The sequence below is a fragment of the Rousettus aegyptiacus genome, unplaced genomic scaffold (genome assembly GCF_014176215.1).
Source record: "Rousettus aegyptiacus isolate mRouAeg1 unplaced genomic scaffold, mRouAeg1.p scaffold_m13_p_9, whole genome shotgun sequence".
Lineage (NCBI taxonomy): Eukaryota > Metazoa > Chordata > Mammalia > Chiroptera > Pteropodidae > Rousettus > Rousettus aegyptiacus.
The window spans coordinates 83,142,356-83,161,417 of NW_023416312.1; the positions used below are offsets into that span (position 1 = coordinate 83,142,356).

General features: G+C 43.1%; 1 protein-coding gene across 1 annotated transcript; it reads right to left on the reverse strand.

The window, feature by feature from the left end:
- Window positions 1-258: 258 nt before the first annotated feature.
- Window positions 259-17,159, reverse strand: IGSF1 (immunoglobulin superfamily member 1). The gene is given in 23 exon segments (XM_036226560.1): window positions 259-354; window positions 4,087-4,216; window positions 4,371-4,494; window positions 4,890-5,163; window positions 5,286-5,578; window positions 5,774-6,061; window positions 6,250-6,537; window positions 7,309-7,596; window positions 8,562-8,616; window positions 8,618-8,838; window positions 9,126-9,416; window positions 9,798-9,830; window positions 9,928-9,998; window positions 11,600-11,723; window positions 12,067-12,315; window positions 12,778-13,071; window positions 13,312-13,595; window positions 15,611-15,902; window positions 16,256-16,345; window positions 16,348-16,420; window positions 16,422-16,522; window positions 16,912-16,938; window positions 17,090-17,159. Coding segments are annotated over 23 exon segments (4,056 nt in total).
- Window positions 17,160-19,062: the final 1,903 nt, after the last annotated feature.

The window sequence follows — 19,062 nt, forward strand, 5'->3', positions numbered from 1 at the left end:
CTCCAGACATATATACCTTGTATGGGTTGTGTGTGCTCTCCTGCTCTAGTTGAGTCTTGGTTCCTATTTTTTCATCAATGGGAAAATTGACTCCCAGGCTAATTGGTGTGATGACTGGCCATGAACAGTGGAGGAGATGTTGTGCAGGGGCTGACCCTATAGAGCAGGATTCGCTTTAGCAGGTCTGTGGTGCCTGCCCTGTCTGCTCTCTTAGTGCATCATCCAACATATGTCACCCCAGGTGGTACTCAGCTTAAACTAGAGCCAGCCACTGGGCATACAGGCCGGGGTCTCCTTGGAAGAACCCTGCTGCAGGTCAAGTTCCATTGCAAGCTGTGCCTTGCCTGGGACCACCTGGCATGACCCACCAAACAATTTGCAGATGACTGTCATCCATGCTGGGTTTTGAAGTGCCTCAAGATGCCAAGCTGCAAACTAAGTCCAGCTGCCACTAGTGCTGGGCTTGGGGTTGCTCAGTTAGAGGTATAGGGTACTCTGAGGCTGGATGCTGCTTGTTCAGGTTTGATAAACCTGTGAGAGATTTTAGGAAAGTCTGCAGCAAGATCCAAGATAGATTATTTGTATGGAAAATCCACTGGAAGCTGCTTGGATGGGCTCCCATGTTGGGAGGGGTTTGGTTTCAGGGAATCACCAGGGCGAGGAGACCAGTGTTAGCTACTTGATGGAGACTCAGATATGGCACTAGCCTGGGTCTTCAAGCTGGCTTGGGGAGGGCTCAACAAGAGAACAATATCCTCTGCCAGCACTTCTCTCTGTGAGAAAGCTGCCTTTCCAGCTCTCACTCTGAAGCCAGACAACTCATTTTCTCCCCCATATGTCCCTGGCACATTTCGAGCTGCTGCCCAAGAGTCAGAGCTGAGAGAGTGAGTCCATTAGCGAATAAGTGCTCATGTGGGTTCCTTAAGAGGAAATTCTGCATCTTCCTCAGGCTTCCATCTCACTCTGTCACAATCTTCACTGTTTTTCACAGCCAGAAGCTGTGGGCACTTCTCTTCCTGACACTGGAACCCTGGGCTGGGGAGCCTAGTGTGAGGTTGAGACTCTTCCCTTCTCCAAGGTCCTCCACAGTTGAGATATTTCTCCAGATTCTCAATTGCCACATGTAGATGTGACACCAGTCCATTTTATGTCTCTGCCTTGCCTACCTGTCTTAATGTGGGCTCTTCTGTGTGTATCCAGCTGTAGGACTTCTGTTCAGCTAGACTTCAGGTGATGTCTATTGATCTATAGACCAATGATAGCTATTCTGTAGTTTAGTTGTAATTTTGATATGGTTGTGAGAAGAGGCAAGCACAGTGTTTATCTACTCAGCCATCTAGACCAGAGGGTCCCAAGGTATTTTCAACCACCTTTTTAAAATTACAACAATTTCCCCACAAAGTACATACTCTGTATCTCCTTTCTCTGCTTTATTTTCATTGAATCATTTATCCTTGTGTAATATCCTATATAATTATTATATATAACATTATTATATATAATAACAAGTATATAAAATACATGGAAGAGCTATACTGGTCGAATCTGGCAGGAGATGGGTCGGAATGAACTTTTCCCTCTCTGAAGCTTTGATCACTGAGAGTGAACTAGACAAAGATACATTTGCAAGAGAATGTTGGCAAAACTATGGAAGCACCATTGAGTGAGATATTCTGGACTTAGAGAGGACCACTCACATCTTCTGAACTCTGTAAGACTATTCTTTGTAAGAAGTAGGTTTCATCTGGGTGGAAACTTTAGTCAAAACTAGAGAATGATCAAACAGTTTTAAGTTCTCAGGTTGTCTCATGAAGTGGCGAGCTCCCCATCCCTGGAGGTATACAGAAAGAGGGTATCTGCATTCCTGTCAGCACTGCTATAAAGGAGATTCTGTACCAGGCAAGGATTGGACCACACCGTCTTGGCAATCTATAGCTCTGAGCTTCTGGGGCCAAAGTTGTATGAGCCTAAGAATCAGGGGTAATTTATATTTGTTTTTTAGAACTGGAAAGAGGATCTTTGGCCTTTGTTCCTGGAGTTGCAGAAACAAATTCTCCTTTCAAAAGTCCATTCCACCCTAACTAAGATTCCATTTCCCAGAAATTACCTGAGCCTGGGCTGATGATTAGAGGCCAGCCAGGGGTAAGGGGACTGATTCCCATGGCAACCAGGTTGAAAAAAAAAACATACCACGTGGAGGAGCATTGTCCGCAACAAGCTAAGTTTGTGTTATAAAAATATATTTAATTCATTGAGAGTTTATGATGACTTTTGAATTACAAATAGATATTTAATTCACTGAGATACTTCTGTCAGCTAGTAGGAAAGTAAATCTCAGAGCCACTCACTATTTTTAAGTACTTCACAGTTAATTGACAACTAGTTCTTCCCTTCTATAACATGTAGACCTTGGTTCTCTAAGTGAAAGAATGGTATATGTGTGTTTTTAGAAAATCAACTAAAAGTCTAGTGTCAAAATATTTCTCACTATTTGTTTCTCACTAAAATATTTATCAAAATTGTATGGTTGCATGAGAATCTGAATCTTTTTGACAAAGGAGATCCCAGATTCAGTGTCTGAATTTTACAACAGTCTTTGTCTGTCATTTTCACCTCATCTTTTTCCTGCCTTTCTAACTCAGAGGCTTCACTAAATTTCAGCCCTTGGCCCTCTGCTCTTTTCTTCCTATTTCTCTTTTCCCTGATGAACAGCTAAAGTAATCAAGTGATCACTAACTAACTTACACAGCCCTAACACTAACCTTAACAATACACTTTGGAATGCTCAATGATGGAAAACAAAATCGGACCTGATCAAAGGACTTCTATCGTAAAGCCGAGATCTAAGGATGGGGCTTCCTCCAGTGTTCAAAATGGAAAATTTGAAGGCAGAGAGTGGTGTTTAGCAGAAAACAACAATAAAGTTTTGCTAAATTTAAATGTAAAAGCACTTTTGAAATGCAATTTTTAGAAACACTGTAAGAAATTAGTGTAAATGGCTAATAGAATCTCACCAAATGGGAATCAGAGAGACTTTGTACTTCTACATTCCAAAGACCTTAACATAAATTAGTCTATAGTACTCAGAATCTTTCATTCTGTAAGGATTAAGGAAAATAGGATGGATTTTTTCCCATTAAGTTGCTGGTAAATAATCTTCCTAATGTAACAATACAAGAGTAGCTTTTAAAAATTTACTGTAACCAGGGATAATAGTTTACTGTGTGTATTTCCCTTATACATCACTCTACTGAATAGTGTTAGCTTAGAATTAGATAGTGTTGGGAGGTAAGAAACTTTAGGGTTAGGGTTGAAGAGGTCATGACCTTCTCTAGGACCCATAGATTAATTCTTCTGAGAATTCGAACAGATTCAAGGAACTAGGTAAGCCACTAATCCAACCCATTAATGTGAATTCCCACCCATGGAGTGAGTGATAAGGGAGACCAGGGGCTCAGAATGCAAGCCAGACTCCATTTGGAGTTCTGTGAGGGGACATTGGTAGGTCGCATGCTCCAAACCAACCACCTCACCTGCTTACTCACACCCTAAAATCCTGCCATAGGAGGCCCATTCTTTTGGGAAAACAGGGCTTTTTTCTTAGAGAGGGGCAATTATTTAGCTTTCATCAATCCTTCACATTTAAGTATTAATTAATGTGCATGCTATGATCGTGAGGTAAGGGCCACCAAGCACACTCTGCCAATCTCAAAATTCTGCAGAGGACTAATCCTGATGTTTGAAAGCAGGTATATAATGGACCTAGAAGTAATATGGTAAAAAAGATTTAACTTCACTGTTTTCCCTCTTCAGGCTCAACTTGGAGAGAATATTTGCCATTTATTCATTCCTCAATTCATTTTTTTTCAATTTTGAAATGGAAGAACAATAAGACATTTTGTTCAGTGACTATGTCTCAAACCAAATTAGTAAGTACTATTTTGGAACCTTTCCTTCTCTCTTATCCAGTACTTGAGTTTCTTTCTCTGTTATAGAAGCCCCATGCTCTCTTATTCTTCCCTAGAGTTTAGCTCTAATATACTATTTCTGTTAACTTGTAAGTGACCTCTTCAACCCTAACCCTACCGAGACTGGCAGTTCCACTGAGGTCACCTGGGAAATTGATGAGGGAGAGTTGCTATTTGTGCCTGGTTCTTTTTCTTGGTTACACTCTTCAAGGGCTATGGTCTGGTCTCTTCCATCTGTCTCTGATTCTCTGTGTAGAGAAGAATACATGACTAAGAAATTATCTAGAACTATCAACCTGAAAACAGGTTACATTGTGGGGATCAGGTGGTAGAAGAGCATTCAGACAATTGTTTTTCCAGCAGCCCTGGGTTTATAGAAGGAGGCTGACATGAGACATTTACCTGGTTTGGAGATGAGGCCACTTCTTCCATTCTATAGCTAACACCACCCCCAGAGTTACAACCATCACTACAATCAGGCTACTTTGGACAATGTTCCCCATGATGCATTCCTGAGCAGCAGGCCCTGTAATGATACAAGAGCAGAAACCAAGGCTGTAGAGGTTAGCATGTATATGTTTCACTTGATCTCTCATGGCCTCATCTGGCCTCCTCCAAGCTTTAATTGGGAGCCATGTGTTGAAACTGTAGAGTGGGTAATCAGAGGCAGTGCTACACTGAAGCAGAATAAGCCCTCCTTTGGGTGGGGGTGGGGGTTGGGTGGAAAAGGCCTAGAAAGTATCCTGCTAACTAGAATCTGAGGTCTCACTTCCTCACCATTCCTAAGAGAAAGGTAACCACACTTGAGGGCTCTGACTCCAAACCCTACCCCCTCCCTCTATATTTGTGCTGTTTCCATAGGGACTGTCTCTAGGATCCCAGATGTGTTATGCAAAGACTGTGGAGGGATTATTCACTCACCTGCTGCACCCGCCAGCTCCAGAGGATCACTAGACTCTGACCAGATATCAGGGTAAGCCTAGAGGCGGTAGCTGCAGCTATAGTTTCCAATACCTTTTCCTTCCACGTTGTTGATAACAAAGTCTCCATCCTCTGAGAACTGCTGAGGTGCTTCTTCTCTATCATGTTCCAGGACAAATTCAATATTTGGCAGGGGTCCTCGGCACCGAAGGGTGATGTCCTTACCTAGCTTGAACACAGTGCTGGGCCAGGCTGAAAGGGAGGGCTTAGGGGGCTTAACTGTAACCAACCAGGACACAGAGTTAGAAGAAGTGGCCCTGAACCCAGCCCTTTACCCATTTAGGGCTAACTACAAAAAATCTACAAAATATAGATTCTTACTGAAGTCTCCAGGACCTTACCAGTCACCCAGATCTCCAGTGAATCACTGTGATTGGAAGCTGCAAAGGGAGCAGAGTCCAAATAATAAACACAGCTATAGATCCCAGAATCTTCACCTCTCACTGCTGGTATCCAAAAGTCAGCCCTGTAGCCACTTGGCCTCTGTTGCTCTAAGGGCTCTTGAGAACACTCCTTCAACAGGACAAATGTTGAGTCTGGCAGTTTCCCTTTACATTGAAGAGTCATGTTTTCTCCAGGGGCCACAATGGGACCAGGCTGGGCTAAAAGACTGGGTTTTAGGAGCAAACCTAGAAGAAATTAACTCCTGGTCAGAGAGATGATGGTACTTTTTAGTGCACCACCCTTGGAATCTCTGTTCAATAAAGAGGAAAACTATTGCTTGCCTCTCTTTGTGCTCTTTGAAAACCATCTGAACTATCTACCACTCTATTCCCTCCTTTCTACATCCTCCTGCCCACTTCAGAGCAGCATCTTCCCCTTACCTGTGACTATGAGTTCCAGGGTGTTGCTAAGCTATAACTTGATATGGCTGGTCCAGTCAGGGTGGTAGCAGCAAGAATAACGCCCTATGCTAGCACCAGATATATTGGTGATGTGGAATGCCCCATCATTACTGGTGGCTCCCCAGAGCTGCATTGAAGTGGCTTCTCTTTCTTTGTGCAGAATATATCCTACTCCATGGACTGGCCCTTGGCACCAGAGAGTAACATTCTGCCCCATGGAAACCACAGAACTGGGCTCAGCAAACAACAAAGGCTTGGGGAATGTGTCTAGAAAGAGACCAAATATGTAAAGTGGTGAGTTTGGAAGCTTATCACTTGCTGAATTAACCCATTATCTTTCTCCTTCTGGACAAAATAGTTCCCTTCTATGGCCTAGCCTAGACTTTAAAGAAGAATTCCCCTCCCTAACTTTTACTCCAGTTGTATCTTGAGTTCTTTGTTTTTTCTGTCCTTACCAGTCACCCAGATCATAATGGGCTTGCTGAGATGTGATCCCCTATTTGACATGGCTGTTTCATAGTAGACACAGCTGTAGTTTCCAGAGTCTTCTGTACCAACAATGTGGAGGAGGAAGTCAGCTGAGTTTCCTGAGGCACTCTGGAACTGTAAAGGAACAGGGGTTCCCTCATACAAGAGTGCAAACTTCATTCCATAGAAAGTCCCTTGGCATTGCAAGGTTACATTCTTCCCAGGAAGCACAACAGGACCGGGCTGTGCCAGGAGAATAGGTTTGGGGTAGAATTCTGAAATTAAAGAGACCACAACATGAGAGAAGCCTGCCCCCCACATTCTGTAAGTTGCTTTCTCACTGTTTATAAGAAACATGTTTATTGCAGAAAATTAGAAAATACAGGAAAATCTAATAAAAATATATTTCTACCATTCAAAGATAACCATTCTTTATACATTTTTATAGATTTCCTTTCCATTGTTTTTTTTCTATATATGCCCATGTCATTATAGCAGTAACTATTTGCATAAGTGGGATCCTACTGTATGCACGGTTGTATATTTTAATATTTTCACTTAACTTTTCACTGTAAATATTTTCCTATGGTGTTTTTTAACCTTTAAAAACTATCACTTTTAATGGCCGCACATTATGCAGCTGACATTTCAAGGTCTTTGCCCTTTCTCTGGGGCCATCCAGCCCACCAATCTCTGACTACTCAGCTAAAGAAAAAGTAGACATTAGCCTAAAGCTCAAGGCCAAGCAATAAAATGATTTCAGAAATATGGCAACGTGAGCTTGGCTCTAGGGATTAGATACTCTTATCTGCCTCACTTCTTTCCCCAGAAGTGCATTACTTGGCTCTTCCTTTTTGTCTGTTATTCTTGTATTGATAATAATATAAGCAACTGCCTTACATAGATTGTTTACTGTGTGGTAGGCACTATCCTAAATGCTTTCTTGGTGACTTTTAGAAGAAGCACTTCTTCCTCTCCCACTGACAGCCCTTCCACCCATTGTCCAGGGTAAGTACCATATCCATTTGCATTTCCCCACTCCTGACCTGTCACCACAAGCTCCACAGAGTCGCTGGGCTCAGACCAGATAGCAAAGTCATAATAGCGGCAGCTGTAATTTCCTCCATCACCAAAGCCTACTGAAATGATTAGAAAGTGAGCTGCACTGGCCCCCGGGCTTGGCCAAGACATGTCACTGAATGCAATTTCACTTCCATCTTTGTAAAGAATAAAGTTCATGTGCTGGTGGGAAGCGGAGCAGTTGAAAGTCACTTGGGCACCAGGAGTGACCATCGGGCTGGTCCATATCTTGAAGTGGGGCTTTGGGTACATTTCTAGAAGGAAAAAAAAGAGAAAAAGAAAAGAAAGAAAGATAGCTAAAATAGCAAATATTGGTTCCAGGGAGCTCCTTTTTCTTAAAAAACATAATACTTTGTTCAGAAGTAGGTGCATTTAAAAATTAAGGTAAAAGAAAGATAAATACTATTTGATTTCATTTATATGAGAACTCTAAGGAACAAAAAGAACAAACTAACAAAAAAACAGACTCACAAATATAGCGGACAATCTGTTGACGGCTAAAGGGGGGGGTTGGGAGGTTGGAGGGGGTTGGGAGGTTGGGAGAATGGGGTGAAGGGTTAAAGTACAAATTAGTAGTTGATAAATGGTTGTGGGATGAGGAGCATGTGGAGAGCCAGAGGAGAGAAAGAACAATTAGGGGAGATCGTTTTATAAATTATATAAATGTCCAAGCAATGTACTGTATACTTGAAACTAATAATAAAATATATATTTTTAAAAGAGCTAATCTACTCTGCAGGTGGACATTTCACAGGGACCCCCTCACCCTCGCTCCTCAACTACAGCTGAATCTTCATTATAATCAGGGCAGACAATGAAGGCTAGTGAAAACAGTGAATTGCCATTGGAGCTCTGCTGGTTTTCTGTATCTCAGTTTGCTCATTTGGTCAAAAAGGGGAAATGGTACCTTGTGGAGCAGGTACCATTTTCCCTTCTTGTCCAAATGTCCCTTAAATATTTGCTCTATAGCTAAATAAAATAATCGATACAAAAATAATTAGAAAAATTAAATCACCCTCCACAAACCCCAGCTATTAATAACAATTTCAGCTATTAATATTGTGCAGCCAGAGGCCCTGGCACTCCCAGTGCCATGCCTGCCTGGCTCTAAGATTGGACACAGGCTCTTAGGACCAGCAGCAAAGTTTGCTGTGAAGAGAGTATCTGACCCAGAGTTTTGCTTTCCTCCTCCTTCCTCACACACACTTTTTAGCTCTACCTTTTATAACAACCTCCAGGGGTTCGCTGGGCTCAGACCACTTGAAGGGGTGTTTTTTCAGTGTGAGTGTGGCAGTAATTGCCTTCATCTTTATCTTCCATTCTTTGGATTGTAAAGAAGGCTTCTCTTCCAATTGTGCCAAGTTGCTGGACAGGTTTCTGCAGTCCCTCCTTATACAGAGCAAATCCCATGCCTGCCAGCCATCCTTTGTACTGGATTTGTAGTTCCTGGCCTCGGATTGGGGGGAAGGCAGAAATGACAGGTTTGGGGAGGATGTTTAGAAAAAAATGGGGTTGAAAAGGAGTCTGAAGTTTTGAGGTGCCCAGATGGGACACCTGGAGTCACTTTGTCAGAAAAAAAAAATCTATCCTGGATTGCCCTTTTGCTCTTCCTGTCTCCTCTCACTCTCTTATCCATCCCCACTCCCCCATTTCAGTGTTCCTCCTACATGCAGCACAAGCCCATTGGCTCCTAGTTTCTGTGCACTCTCCTATCCCTGGGAACAGTGCTGGTGTTCCAGGGGCACTGAGGTTTACTCCAGAATGACACTCTGCCTTTTCTTACCTGTACCCACCAGCTCAAGTGTCTCACTGGGCTCTGATACAGCCACCTCTTTCCATGAATGACAGTGGTAACTGCCAGTGTGGCTCTGGGTGAGGGTGCCAAGGGGGAAGGCAGCCCAGAACTGCTCTGAGGCCGGAGGAGTTGCAATCCACCCAGTCCCATCCTTAAGCAACACAAACTCCTTAGTTGAGCCAGAAGGGCTTCTGCGCCAGAGAGTTAAGTTCTTCCACAGGGCCAGAGGGAAGTTGGTCTCTGCCCACAGCTCAGGCTTAGGGGTTGGCATGATTATTTCTAAAAACAGAAGAGTTAGTGAAACCATCTTCCCTCCCTCTCCTCCTCCCTCTTTTATTACCTTTGAACCTCCTACCTAGATCACACAGCCCACTTCCCCTTTCAACTCATTTCTAAACTCTTTTCTTCCTTCCACAGGTGCTGGGGGAAAAGGAAGCTGATGTCTCAGCTGAACCTCAGAAAAGGGCAGAAGCTTGGGGAAAATTTTGCAGGTGAAAAAGCAGATTTGAAGGCTGAATTATGCCAGCAACTTTAGAAAGTGCCCATTCCTAGCTGTACTTCCCTCCCAACTAGTCTCTCGTTGGCCACTGATACTGACAGTCTGTAGTTATTTAAGATCTCCAGGGAGGAATGTCCCAGTCTGGAGCAGGAAAAACTTACCAGTCTCTTCTGTCCATACCCCATTGCACAGTCCTGCAAAAGAAATTGCTGCCAGATCTCTGGCCCCTCTCCTACAGAACTTCACCCAGGCCTTCTGTGCAGACCCTTACCACAAAACCCTTGTACTCACCACAGCATAGAAGGGCCATAATTATGAAGAGCATTGGGATCCCTTGAGCTGTTCCCAGTAACCAGGGTTTTCTACTGAGACCAGAAAAGAGATGAGAGGAGTTGCTGGGATAAGGGGGAGGGTGGAAAAGGGGAAGGGGGCTGAAATTTATATCATTGGCTTACTCAACACCCAATAGAGATTGAATAAGGCCAGGAGAATGGGAAATAATCTTTTCTGACATCGATGGCTTTTCTTTTTGAGGGCCTCACCACCTACAAATGTCTTGCTCTTTCATGACCCACGTGACCCTCCCTCCCCTCCCCAGCCTATATCATATGTCAGCTCCCCATGGCCTCTGATTAGGCTGTTACTGGAACTGAGATGTCAGATGTGAAAATGCTTTTGTAACTCCAGCTCTCAGAAGCCCTGGAGCTCAATGTGATCTACAGCTCTGGGTGGTGGGTGTGGGGGTGGAGGGAAAAATCTTGGGTGCTTCACTGTCATCACATTTAAGTTTGGAAGCAGTTTTTATTATAACAGTATTGGTTCTCGGACCCACCTGCCTTACCTGTCTTTGTTATGAAAGGGTTGCTTAGGCAGCCCTGGTGATTTACCAGAGGATTGCTGAGCTAAATTTGTCAGAGAGTGGGATATCTCTACCCTTACCCAGATTATGACTAGACATGTGCAGCAGCTTTGAGTTGTGGGTCCTATAAAATTAGATGATATTAAGCAAAAATCAATTTGAAAAATATTACTTAGAAAACACCAACCCTCTTTCATAGTCAGGAAAACATGTTTTTAGGCTGTGTTCTCAGAAATATGCTTTCTGAACTTATTCTTTAATGCAATGGTCTGGAGCTGAAGTGAGGCGCTTGAAGCTACATTTTTTCTAACACCCGGCTTGGAGGTTACCCTAGTGTGTGTGAGACTCATGATAGATTCTGAGGAAAACTAGAACTTGGCCCCCACTGAAACTTTGAAAACTCACAGAGTGGTGGTTTATGCAGAAAGCTTAGGTGGCTTCCTTCTTATTACTGAAGCATTCTGTCCCTCAGATCCCAGTGGAAAACACAAACACAAACAATCATAGTCATTATCCATATTCCCAGACACCCAAAGGATTGTAGTGGGGGTCAGGAGCAAAGGTTGGGGGGGGGAATAAACAAGACATTCAGGAGCTGAGGACCCCACCATGCTAGGAGCTGTCATTCTCTTCTTATTTTCAAACAGAATAGCTTGAGCACAGGCCATAGAAATTGGGGAGAGAGGGGCATGGCCTAGGAAATGGCAGGAGAACCTGTTTGGCTTGCCATTTCCTGGGTCATAGGAAGCTGTCTGATTCCCTGGTCCAATCCATTGCCTCATCAAGTGCCCATCTGGGTTAAGATTATATTCTCAGAATGCTGAATACTCTCCTGGGAGGATCAATGGATAAGGTTCTGATCAATGCTCCAGCCTTTGAGTATTATGCATTTCTTCACCCTCAGGCTTGGCTGCTGACACCTCTTATGAGGTGAAAAATAAACAGTTGGAATGAGAAAGCCCTGTATATTAAGCCCAGAGAGTGGGAGATACAAAGGATCTGCCCTTGTGGCTTGTCTCTATTGGATCATAACTCATTCCTGAATTTCTGGAGAGCTTGGACTCAGCTAGACTGAGGAACAGGGGTATGAGACAAGACGGTTACCTGATTCTGAGTCTGTGACACTTCCATCTTATCCACAGCACTACTGACAGCAAGGCAACAAGCTGCACAATTAGAGACAACCTGAGAGCTTCATTCAGAATGCAATTCCAGGTGAGTAACCCTGTGGCCAGAGAAGACCAGAAGCAGGGACCTTGATGGGGATAGGCACAAGTGAAAACACTCATGGTGGGGAGGGAGAGGTGGAGAGCTGGTTACTGAATGTGTAGGGAAGGTAAGACGGAAGTCGCCTTCTTTCTTGTGAAGAATAGGAGTCTTGAAAATATCCTGCCCATTGCCTTTGAGTGACTGTAAGACCACCCAAGGGGAAGGGTGCTCAAATCCAAGAGTCCTGACTTACGAGTCTAATTCTACTTTCCATATCTTTCTGGGCACTGCTCTAGGATCCCAGGGCTACTACGGCCAAAGCCATGAAGGAATGTCCCTATGAAGAATTGTCCTCTCATCTTCTGGCCCCATCAGCTTCAGAGGCTCACTGTGATATGACCAGATGTTGCAGCAACTGTGAGTCTCTGTGCTTTTCCCTTCAACATTATTGATAATGAAGTCTGTATCCACTGAGATTTTTTGGAATGTTACTCTTTCTTCTAATTCCAGATAAAATTTAAGTACTGGATGAGGTACTCAGTACTGAAGGGTGATGGTCTTCCTTAGCTTGGGCACAGTCCAGGCTGACAGGGAGGTTTTGGGGAGCTTATCTGCAACCAATCCAGAGATGAGTTAGATATGACTTTGAACTCAGTACCTCTTCCCCCAACAAATGTTTCTCAGCTCCCTATTAGGTCTTCTCTTTCTTTTTACTTTCACTAGCTCAGTGGCTTCAAAATTTGACTGTGCATCAGAGTCCTTTTGGACCACTCCTTAGTGCTCTAAAAACCCTTGGTGCCCTACTTTCAGTCAGGACCTCAATCCTCTAAGTTTACCCTGGTGTGGAAGAAAATAACATTTCCAGGGGTTACAAGGGGGCCAGGCCATGCTGAGAAGTAGAGCTTGAGTAACAATCCTGAAAGAGGAAGTAACTAAAGTTTTCAAAAGAAATTTTATACTGCCCTCCTATTATGTTTCCTCTTGGCTCATAACTCTAAAAGGATACAGGGCCACTAGCTCCTTTTTAGAACACTATAATGATGATAAAAACAATAACAGTTGTTAGCACTTACCTACAACTACAAGTTCCATGGTGTCATGTGATGTCATCCTGATGGAGGTTTTCCAGAAGAGTAGATAGTGGCAGCTATAAATGTCAGCATCACTGTAGGTTACATTGTTAAGGAAGAATGACTCATCATCATTGATAATGGTAGTATCCAAGAGCTGAAGTGATTTGTCTTCTCCTTTCTTATAGAGTACAAGTCCTACTTCATCCACTGACCCTCCATACCACAGGCTCATGGTCTGAGTCATTTGGACTACAGGACTGGGCTGAGGAAGTAGCCAGGTCTTAGGAAAAGTGTCTAGAATGAGACCCAAAATATAAAGGGCTAATAGTATGACTTTCCCTTCCCACTGCTTCGGATCTTGTTCTCCTCTTCCTCCAGTCCACTCTCGGAAAATTCCATCCTAAGCTCAGTTACAAAATTTAGCTTCCTTCTTGATTGTTAGCCCTGGCTGCATGATTAGGTTCTCCAGAGTCCCAGAGGGAGTTGTATATCCTTAGCCTATAACATAGGTCTCATGGTATCCCCATCTCTTACTGGTTACCCAGATTTTCAGAATATCACTGAGGGGTGAGTCCCTGTATGATACATCATAGTCCAAACAGAGGTAATGTCCAGCATCATGGATTTTCAAAGCCCAAAAGAAGAAAAATGCCTCATTTTTTAGTGGCCTCTTGCATTATAAGGACTTCTCCAACTCTTTAAGACTTATTAAAGCAAAAGTCATTCTATAGCTTGGCCCTTGACACCTGAGATTCAGGCTTTCTCCAGGTGTCATGATTGGCCCAGGATAAGCTGTCAAACCTGGTTTGAGATAGAGTCTTAGAAAAGGAAGAGACTCTGAATTAGAGGTAACATGATTCTTCACTATTATCTTGTTTTTATTTTCCAAGTTTCTTTAAACAGAAAGTGGTAGCTGAAGTTTACCCTCTGCTTCCTCTCCTTCCTTGAATCTCTGTCTCTTCTAAGAGGTAATCAGGGGTAAGCACACTTATGTTCCTGCTGTCTCACCAGACTCTATCAGCTCCACTGAGCTCTACCTATGTGTAGGGGGTATGTCTCAGTGGGATATCTACATCTGTAGTTCCCGGTGTCTTTAGGTCCCTGAGATGTCAAAGGTAGTTCTCCCAACCACCGAAAAACCAAACTTCTGAAAAATGACTTTGATTCCATTTTTGTAGATCAGTATTAAAGATGAATTTTGAGCACCTTAAGCCCATGTAAGACCCTTCCAATAGGATATTGGAAGAAACCAGTAAGGACAGATTGGCCGGTAAGTTTGCAACTCAGAGAAATCTCTATTAATGCGGCCACACTCTCATTTCCATTTATTGTTCTTCCAAGGAGATACTATGAAATCAAGGGGAAAACTTCCCATACCACTCCTTCTTTACCTGACCCAATCCCAGGTAGACCTGGCCATCCATTATTGGAAGAATCAGCTACACATTATGCTCATTGAGCATTTAGGATGTGCAAGGCATCATGCAGGTCCAGAGATATGTAAGTCAGGAAGACACAGTCACTCACTGTTAGCAAAAAAGCTCATGGCCTAGTGGGGGACATCAGTGATCAGGTAACTGCAGATGTGTGCTACGTTATTGGAATCTACGCTGATAGGACATTCATGCAACAAACATCTGTACATGCAGATCTTTGTTCTTTAATCCTCAATAAAAAGCTATACTAATAAAATTAATATCTACTATTTATTGAGAACTTATATGCCAGGTACTGTACATATATTATATTTAGGCAAATCCTCACAACAACTCTGTTATGTAGGCATTATTATTATTATTATTATTATTATTATTATTATATCAATTTTGCAAATCAAGAAAGTGAAGCACAGAGAGACATTATACAGTAGGTTCGAGAGATACTGTTATCCCATATTAGAGTGGAGGAAACCAAAGCACAGAAAGTTGAAGTCACTTGCTCAAGATCACACAGGGAGGCAGTGTCAGAAGTGTATCTACAAACCAAGATTACAGCTTCTAAGACCAGAATACTTTCTGTAACATCACAGAAAGAGGCAGGAAAGCATAAGGGGTCTACCTTATGTATATGCAAGGCCTGTAGTCAATAGTGATTTTAAGAAAATGAAGAGGCCTCCCTGAACTCAAATCTTTACCTTTCTGTGCTTTGAGCTTGATGGAGAAACTAAAGCAAATGTGGCCAATTCTGTCTAGAAGCATCCAGGCCATGGGGTAGGGGAGCCGAGGTTGGGGCATGTGTCTGGCTTTTGAACAATTTATAGAGCCTTCTACTGTGCGTGGAGTTTGTTACTGCCTTTCTCAATCTGTATATATAGGACTAAAACAATTTATAAGCCATTTCTAAAATATAAACTATCACTTTCTTTGTCATTTTTTGTTTATTTTTATCACCAGCACTAGGAAGAATTCATTCTATTTTCCACACTTAAAAAGTAATAACTATAAATAGAATAGATATACATTTAATATTTTAAATATCAGTTTATAAGACTTCAGTGGAAGTGCCTGGCGCATTTAAGTGCTCAATAAATATAGCCCAGTGAATGAATGAATGCATGATATTTAATAAGTAGAAAAAAAAACAAAACTTTGATGATCTGAAGCTGTTGGACTTTTGGCTGGGCTTGCTCACTAGCCATGTGATTGGCTCTCATACATCTTCCTCATAGCACATGTGATTCTAATTTGCATCTCAGTAAAATGACAAATGACTCTAGCTTACGGGCCTTGCAGGACCTAGGAACTGGCTGAGGAAAGTAAAATCAGAAATCTTGTGTCATCTAGCCATAACCCCGGGGACAACAATCTTCAGACCCCAGCAGCCATAGCCATACCCACCTGCCACAATCAGCTTCAGGGGGTTGCTGGGCACTGACCATAGTTGGGGGAGCATCTGGATATGAGTGTGGCAGATATAAACCCCTTCACTCTAAGGTGTCATGTTGGCAATGGAGAATATGGCCACTGTCCCAGTTGGGACTTGGCAATCCACAGGTTCTGCATATCCCTCTTTGAACAGCATGAATACCAAATCCTGCAGCCAGCCATGGCAGAATATGTTAACATTGCATCTAGGAAGAGGAGAGTCCTCAGACTGGATTGAGAAGATAGGCTTGGGCAGCTGGCCTGGAAGGAGACAAACTAGAATTCAAGTAGAGCAACGATGGCGCTGCTCAGCAAGCAGCAAAAGAGAAATCTACTTAAATGAGCCTTCCTTGTGTGATCCTTATTTTCCACCCCTCCTTCTCCTATCTTGGTCTTCCCTAAGTTGAGAGCTTGCCCTCTAGGTCTCTTCCAGAGTCTATATTCTCATTCTATGGAGAGTAGGTACTTATTTACTAATTCTGGAACGCCCACATGTATGTATGTATGCACTTGAGGTAAATGAATGAATGAATTGAACAAATCCTACACTAGGAAAGCAAGTTTGAATCCCAGGAGCTCAAGTTTATTCTAGATGAGCTATTCTGTCTCCTTACCTGGTGCCTCCAACTCTAAAACTTTACTGGGCTTTGAACAGACTGTCTCCTTCCAGTAGTAGCACTTGTAATGACCTGTATTGGACTTGAGAATGAAACTTGGAAGGTTTTGTAGGAAGGGCGGATACAGTCCATCTCTGTCTTATCCTTCAGCAGCAGAAACTTTGCTTGAAATCTGAGAAGGGCTTCTGCACCAAAGTGTGATGTTCTCCCAAGGGGTCTGGGGATAGTTTGTCTCTATCCACAGCTCCAGTTGAGATTGAAGCACTGTCATTCCCAAAGATCACAAAGATGTGAGAGGTCCAACCCTCTCCCTTCCATAACATGTAGCACAATGTCCCTTAAAATTAGCCCTGACCCAGATTTTTCCTTTTGCCTTCCCTTAAGGACAGGAATGTCTGCTATGTGGGGGATTGGATAGGGACCCCAGGATACTTGTTCAAGAAATCTAAGTGAGTTGGAGAATAAAGTGCAAGTCTGGCTTCCTTTCCATCTGAGATAAACCAAGTCATGAAGCAAGGGTGTCTGATTCTCAAGTAGCTCAATCTGGGAATTGTCTTTGGGATCTCAAGGCAGTTATGACCAGGGCCATGAAGGCAGGCTGATATCTTGGAATGTTCATGAAGGAAGGTACTGAGGTGGCAGGGCCCACTTACCTATTGATGTCATACCCAGACTCAGCCCTGAAAAGAGAGATTATGGTAAAGGAAGACCTCCTCATTGTCCCCACTCACCCTTAAACCTCAATACTCTCTTCTTCCTCCCCAAGGTGCCCATTCATAGAGGTATTTATGACAGGATCACTTGCCCCTCACCCCTTCCTTTTGTACTCACAAATGCAAAAGAGCAAGAGAGCGAATGTCTGCAGCATAGTAGCCCCCTCCTCTGGCCTGTCCTGGGTCATGGGGCGCTTCAAAGCTTGAAGGACTTTGCCACTCAGCAGGTGATGAGATCTAAAAGCACAAGTATTTTTCCTGATCCTTCAAGTTTAGTTGGGATCACTAAACTGCAGTTGACAATCTTACTGCTTTCCCCTCCCTCACAAGCACACAAGGTATTACAAGGTCACCTGCTACTTCTTCCCTTTGTCCTTCTTCTCCACTTCCCCCTCCACCATCCAAGGTCTTTGCTGGTGCCTACGATGTCAGATTTGTTGAAATTTCTGTTTTTCCCTGGGGTCTCAAAGGTCTAGAGGGGTGACCAGATCGAGGCCAGCAGAAGCCTCATGGGATGAAGGAGATGGAAGGTATAGAGAGTCACCCTTCCAGACTATATCTATCTATCTATTTATCTATCTATCTATCTATTTATCTATCTATCTATCTATAGATAGATAGATATAATTCTATCTCTATCTCTATCTCTAGCTATATGTAATTTTTTGAGTCTCCCAACAACGTGGCAGAGGAGTTCTTACCATCCTCATTTTGCTGACAAGGAAACTGGGGCTTAGAGAGGACCTGTAATTTGCCCAAAGTCAAAAGTTATTAAAATATCAGAGCCAACATTCAAATATATATTTAACTCCAATGCCTACGCTCTAAAACCAGTATTTAACCCCCTAGAGGCAGCCCTTGCCTGTATTCTCACCTTCATGCATCCCACCCATTTCCTTCCATCTAGGCCTTCCCTTCTGTAGAATGCTTCAAATCCAATATTCTTATCTCTTACCCTTCAAATCTCAAAACCCCCATCTCAAGTAGGTGTTGAAAAATCAAGCCGATTGAACTAATTAATGTAATATGTAAGTGATTAAAAGCATTTTTGTTTATTGCCCCTAAGGTGAAAAAAAATGGTTTGAATTTCAGGGAACATGACAAAGATTTGAGTTCAGGGAGGCCTCCTCATTTTCTGAAAGTCACTATTAACCACAGACCCTGCATATACATAAGTTAGACCCCTTATGCTTTCCTGCCTCCTTCCACCCCACCCAGAGTATCCTTTTGCCAAGGGGAAGTGTATCTGCATCACACAAACTCAGGATATCTCTCCTCAGCCAACTCTCTATTCAGAGTCTGAGGTCCTGGTCTCAGTAGTGTAGGGGTAAAGGCAGTTCCCAGAACAGAAAGGGACAGATTTTCCTTCCCAAACTGATCCTAATGCCTCAGCCTCTAATTTGCTCCAGTGCTAACACTTGGCAGATAGAGAAATAGGGAAAGGAGGATTCATTTTCAAACACTTGGGCTGTAGGAAGCAGGCGGACAGTTGGAGTTGGGCAATAGTGTCTACCTAGCATTGTTGTGTTGGATCAGAGATAATATATGTATAGTGCCAGGCACACAGTGAACATTTCATAAAAGGGGGCATCAATCTATTATAAGATCCTAAAGATGCTCTTTCTATCTCATCTCTTACAGCCCCTTGTCCCTACACCTGTCGGGACCAGGACCATGCTTAGATGCCACCCGGTTGCCTTGTTTTCCTGAGGCTTTGAGCCAGAATTTATTGGAGAAGCCAGGTTTCGCTGCTGAAGGAAAGGTTCAACCCGGGATTCAGCCCATTAATGCTATCTGAGATTCCAGCCTTGCCACTTGGATCCATAAACCAGATTTTTGCCTCTTGGGGCCATGAGTGGAATCAGGGAAGCTGAGCTACTCAGCATGATTGAGCCCAATCACTCAGGAAACTATACTATTTATATTCAGACAGATGATGGATTTTATGCCCAAGGAGCTTGGAAAGCAGCTGCAAGCTTTAAGTTAATTGGTCACACCCATTTTGTTCTTTCATAATCTCACCCCCCACCCCAACCCCCAACTTCAGCAGTCTAGCATTTTTACCATCCTTTTCTACTCCACCCCAACTTC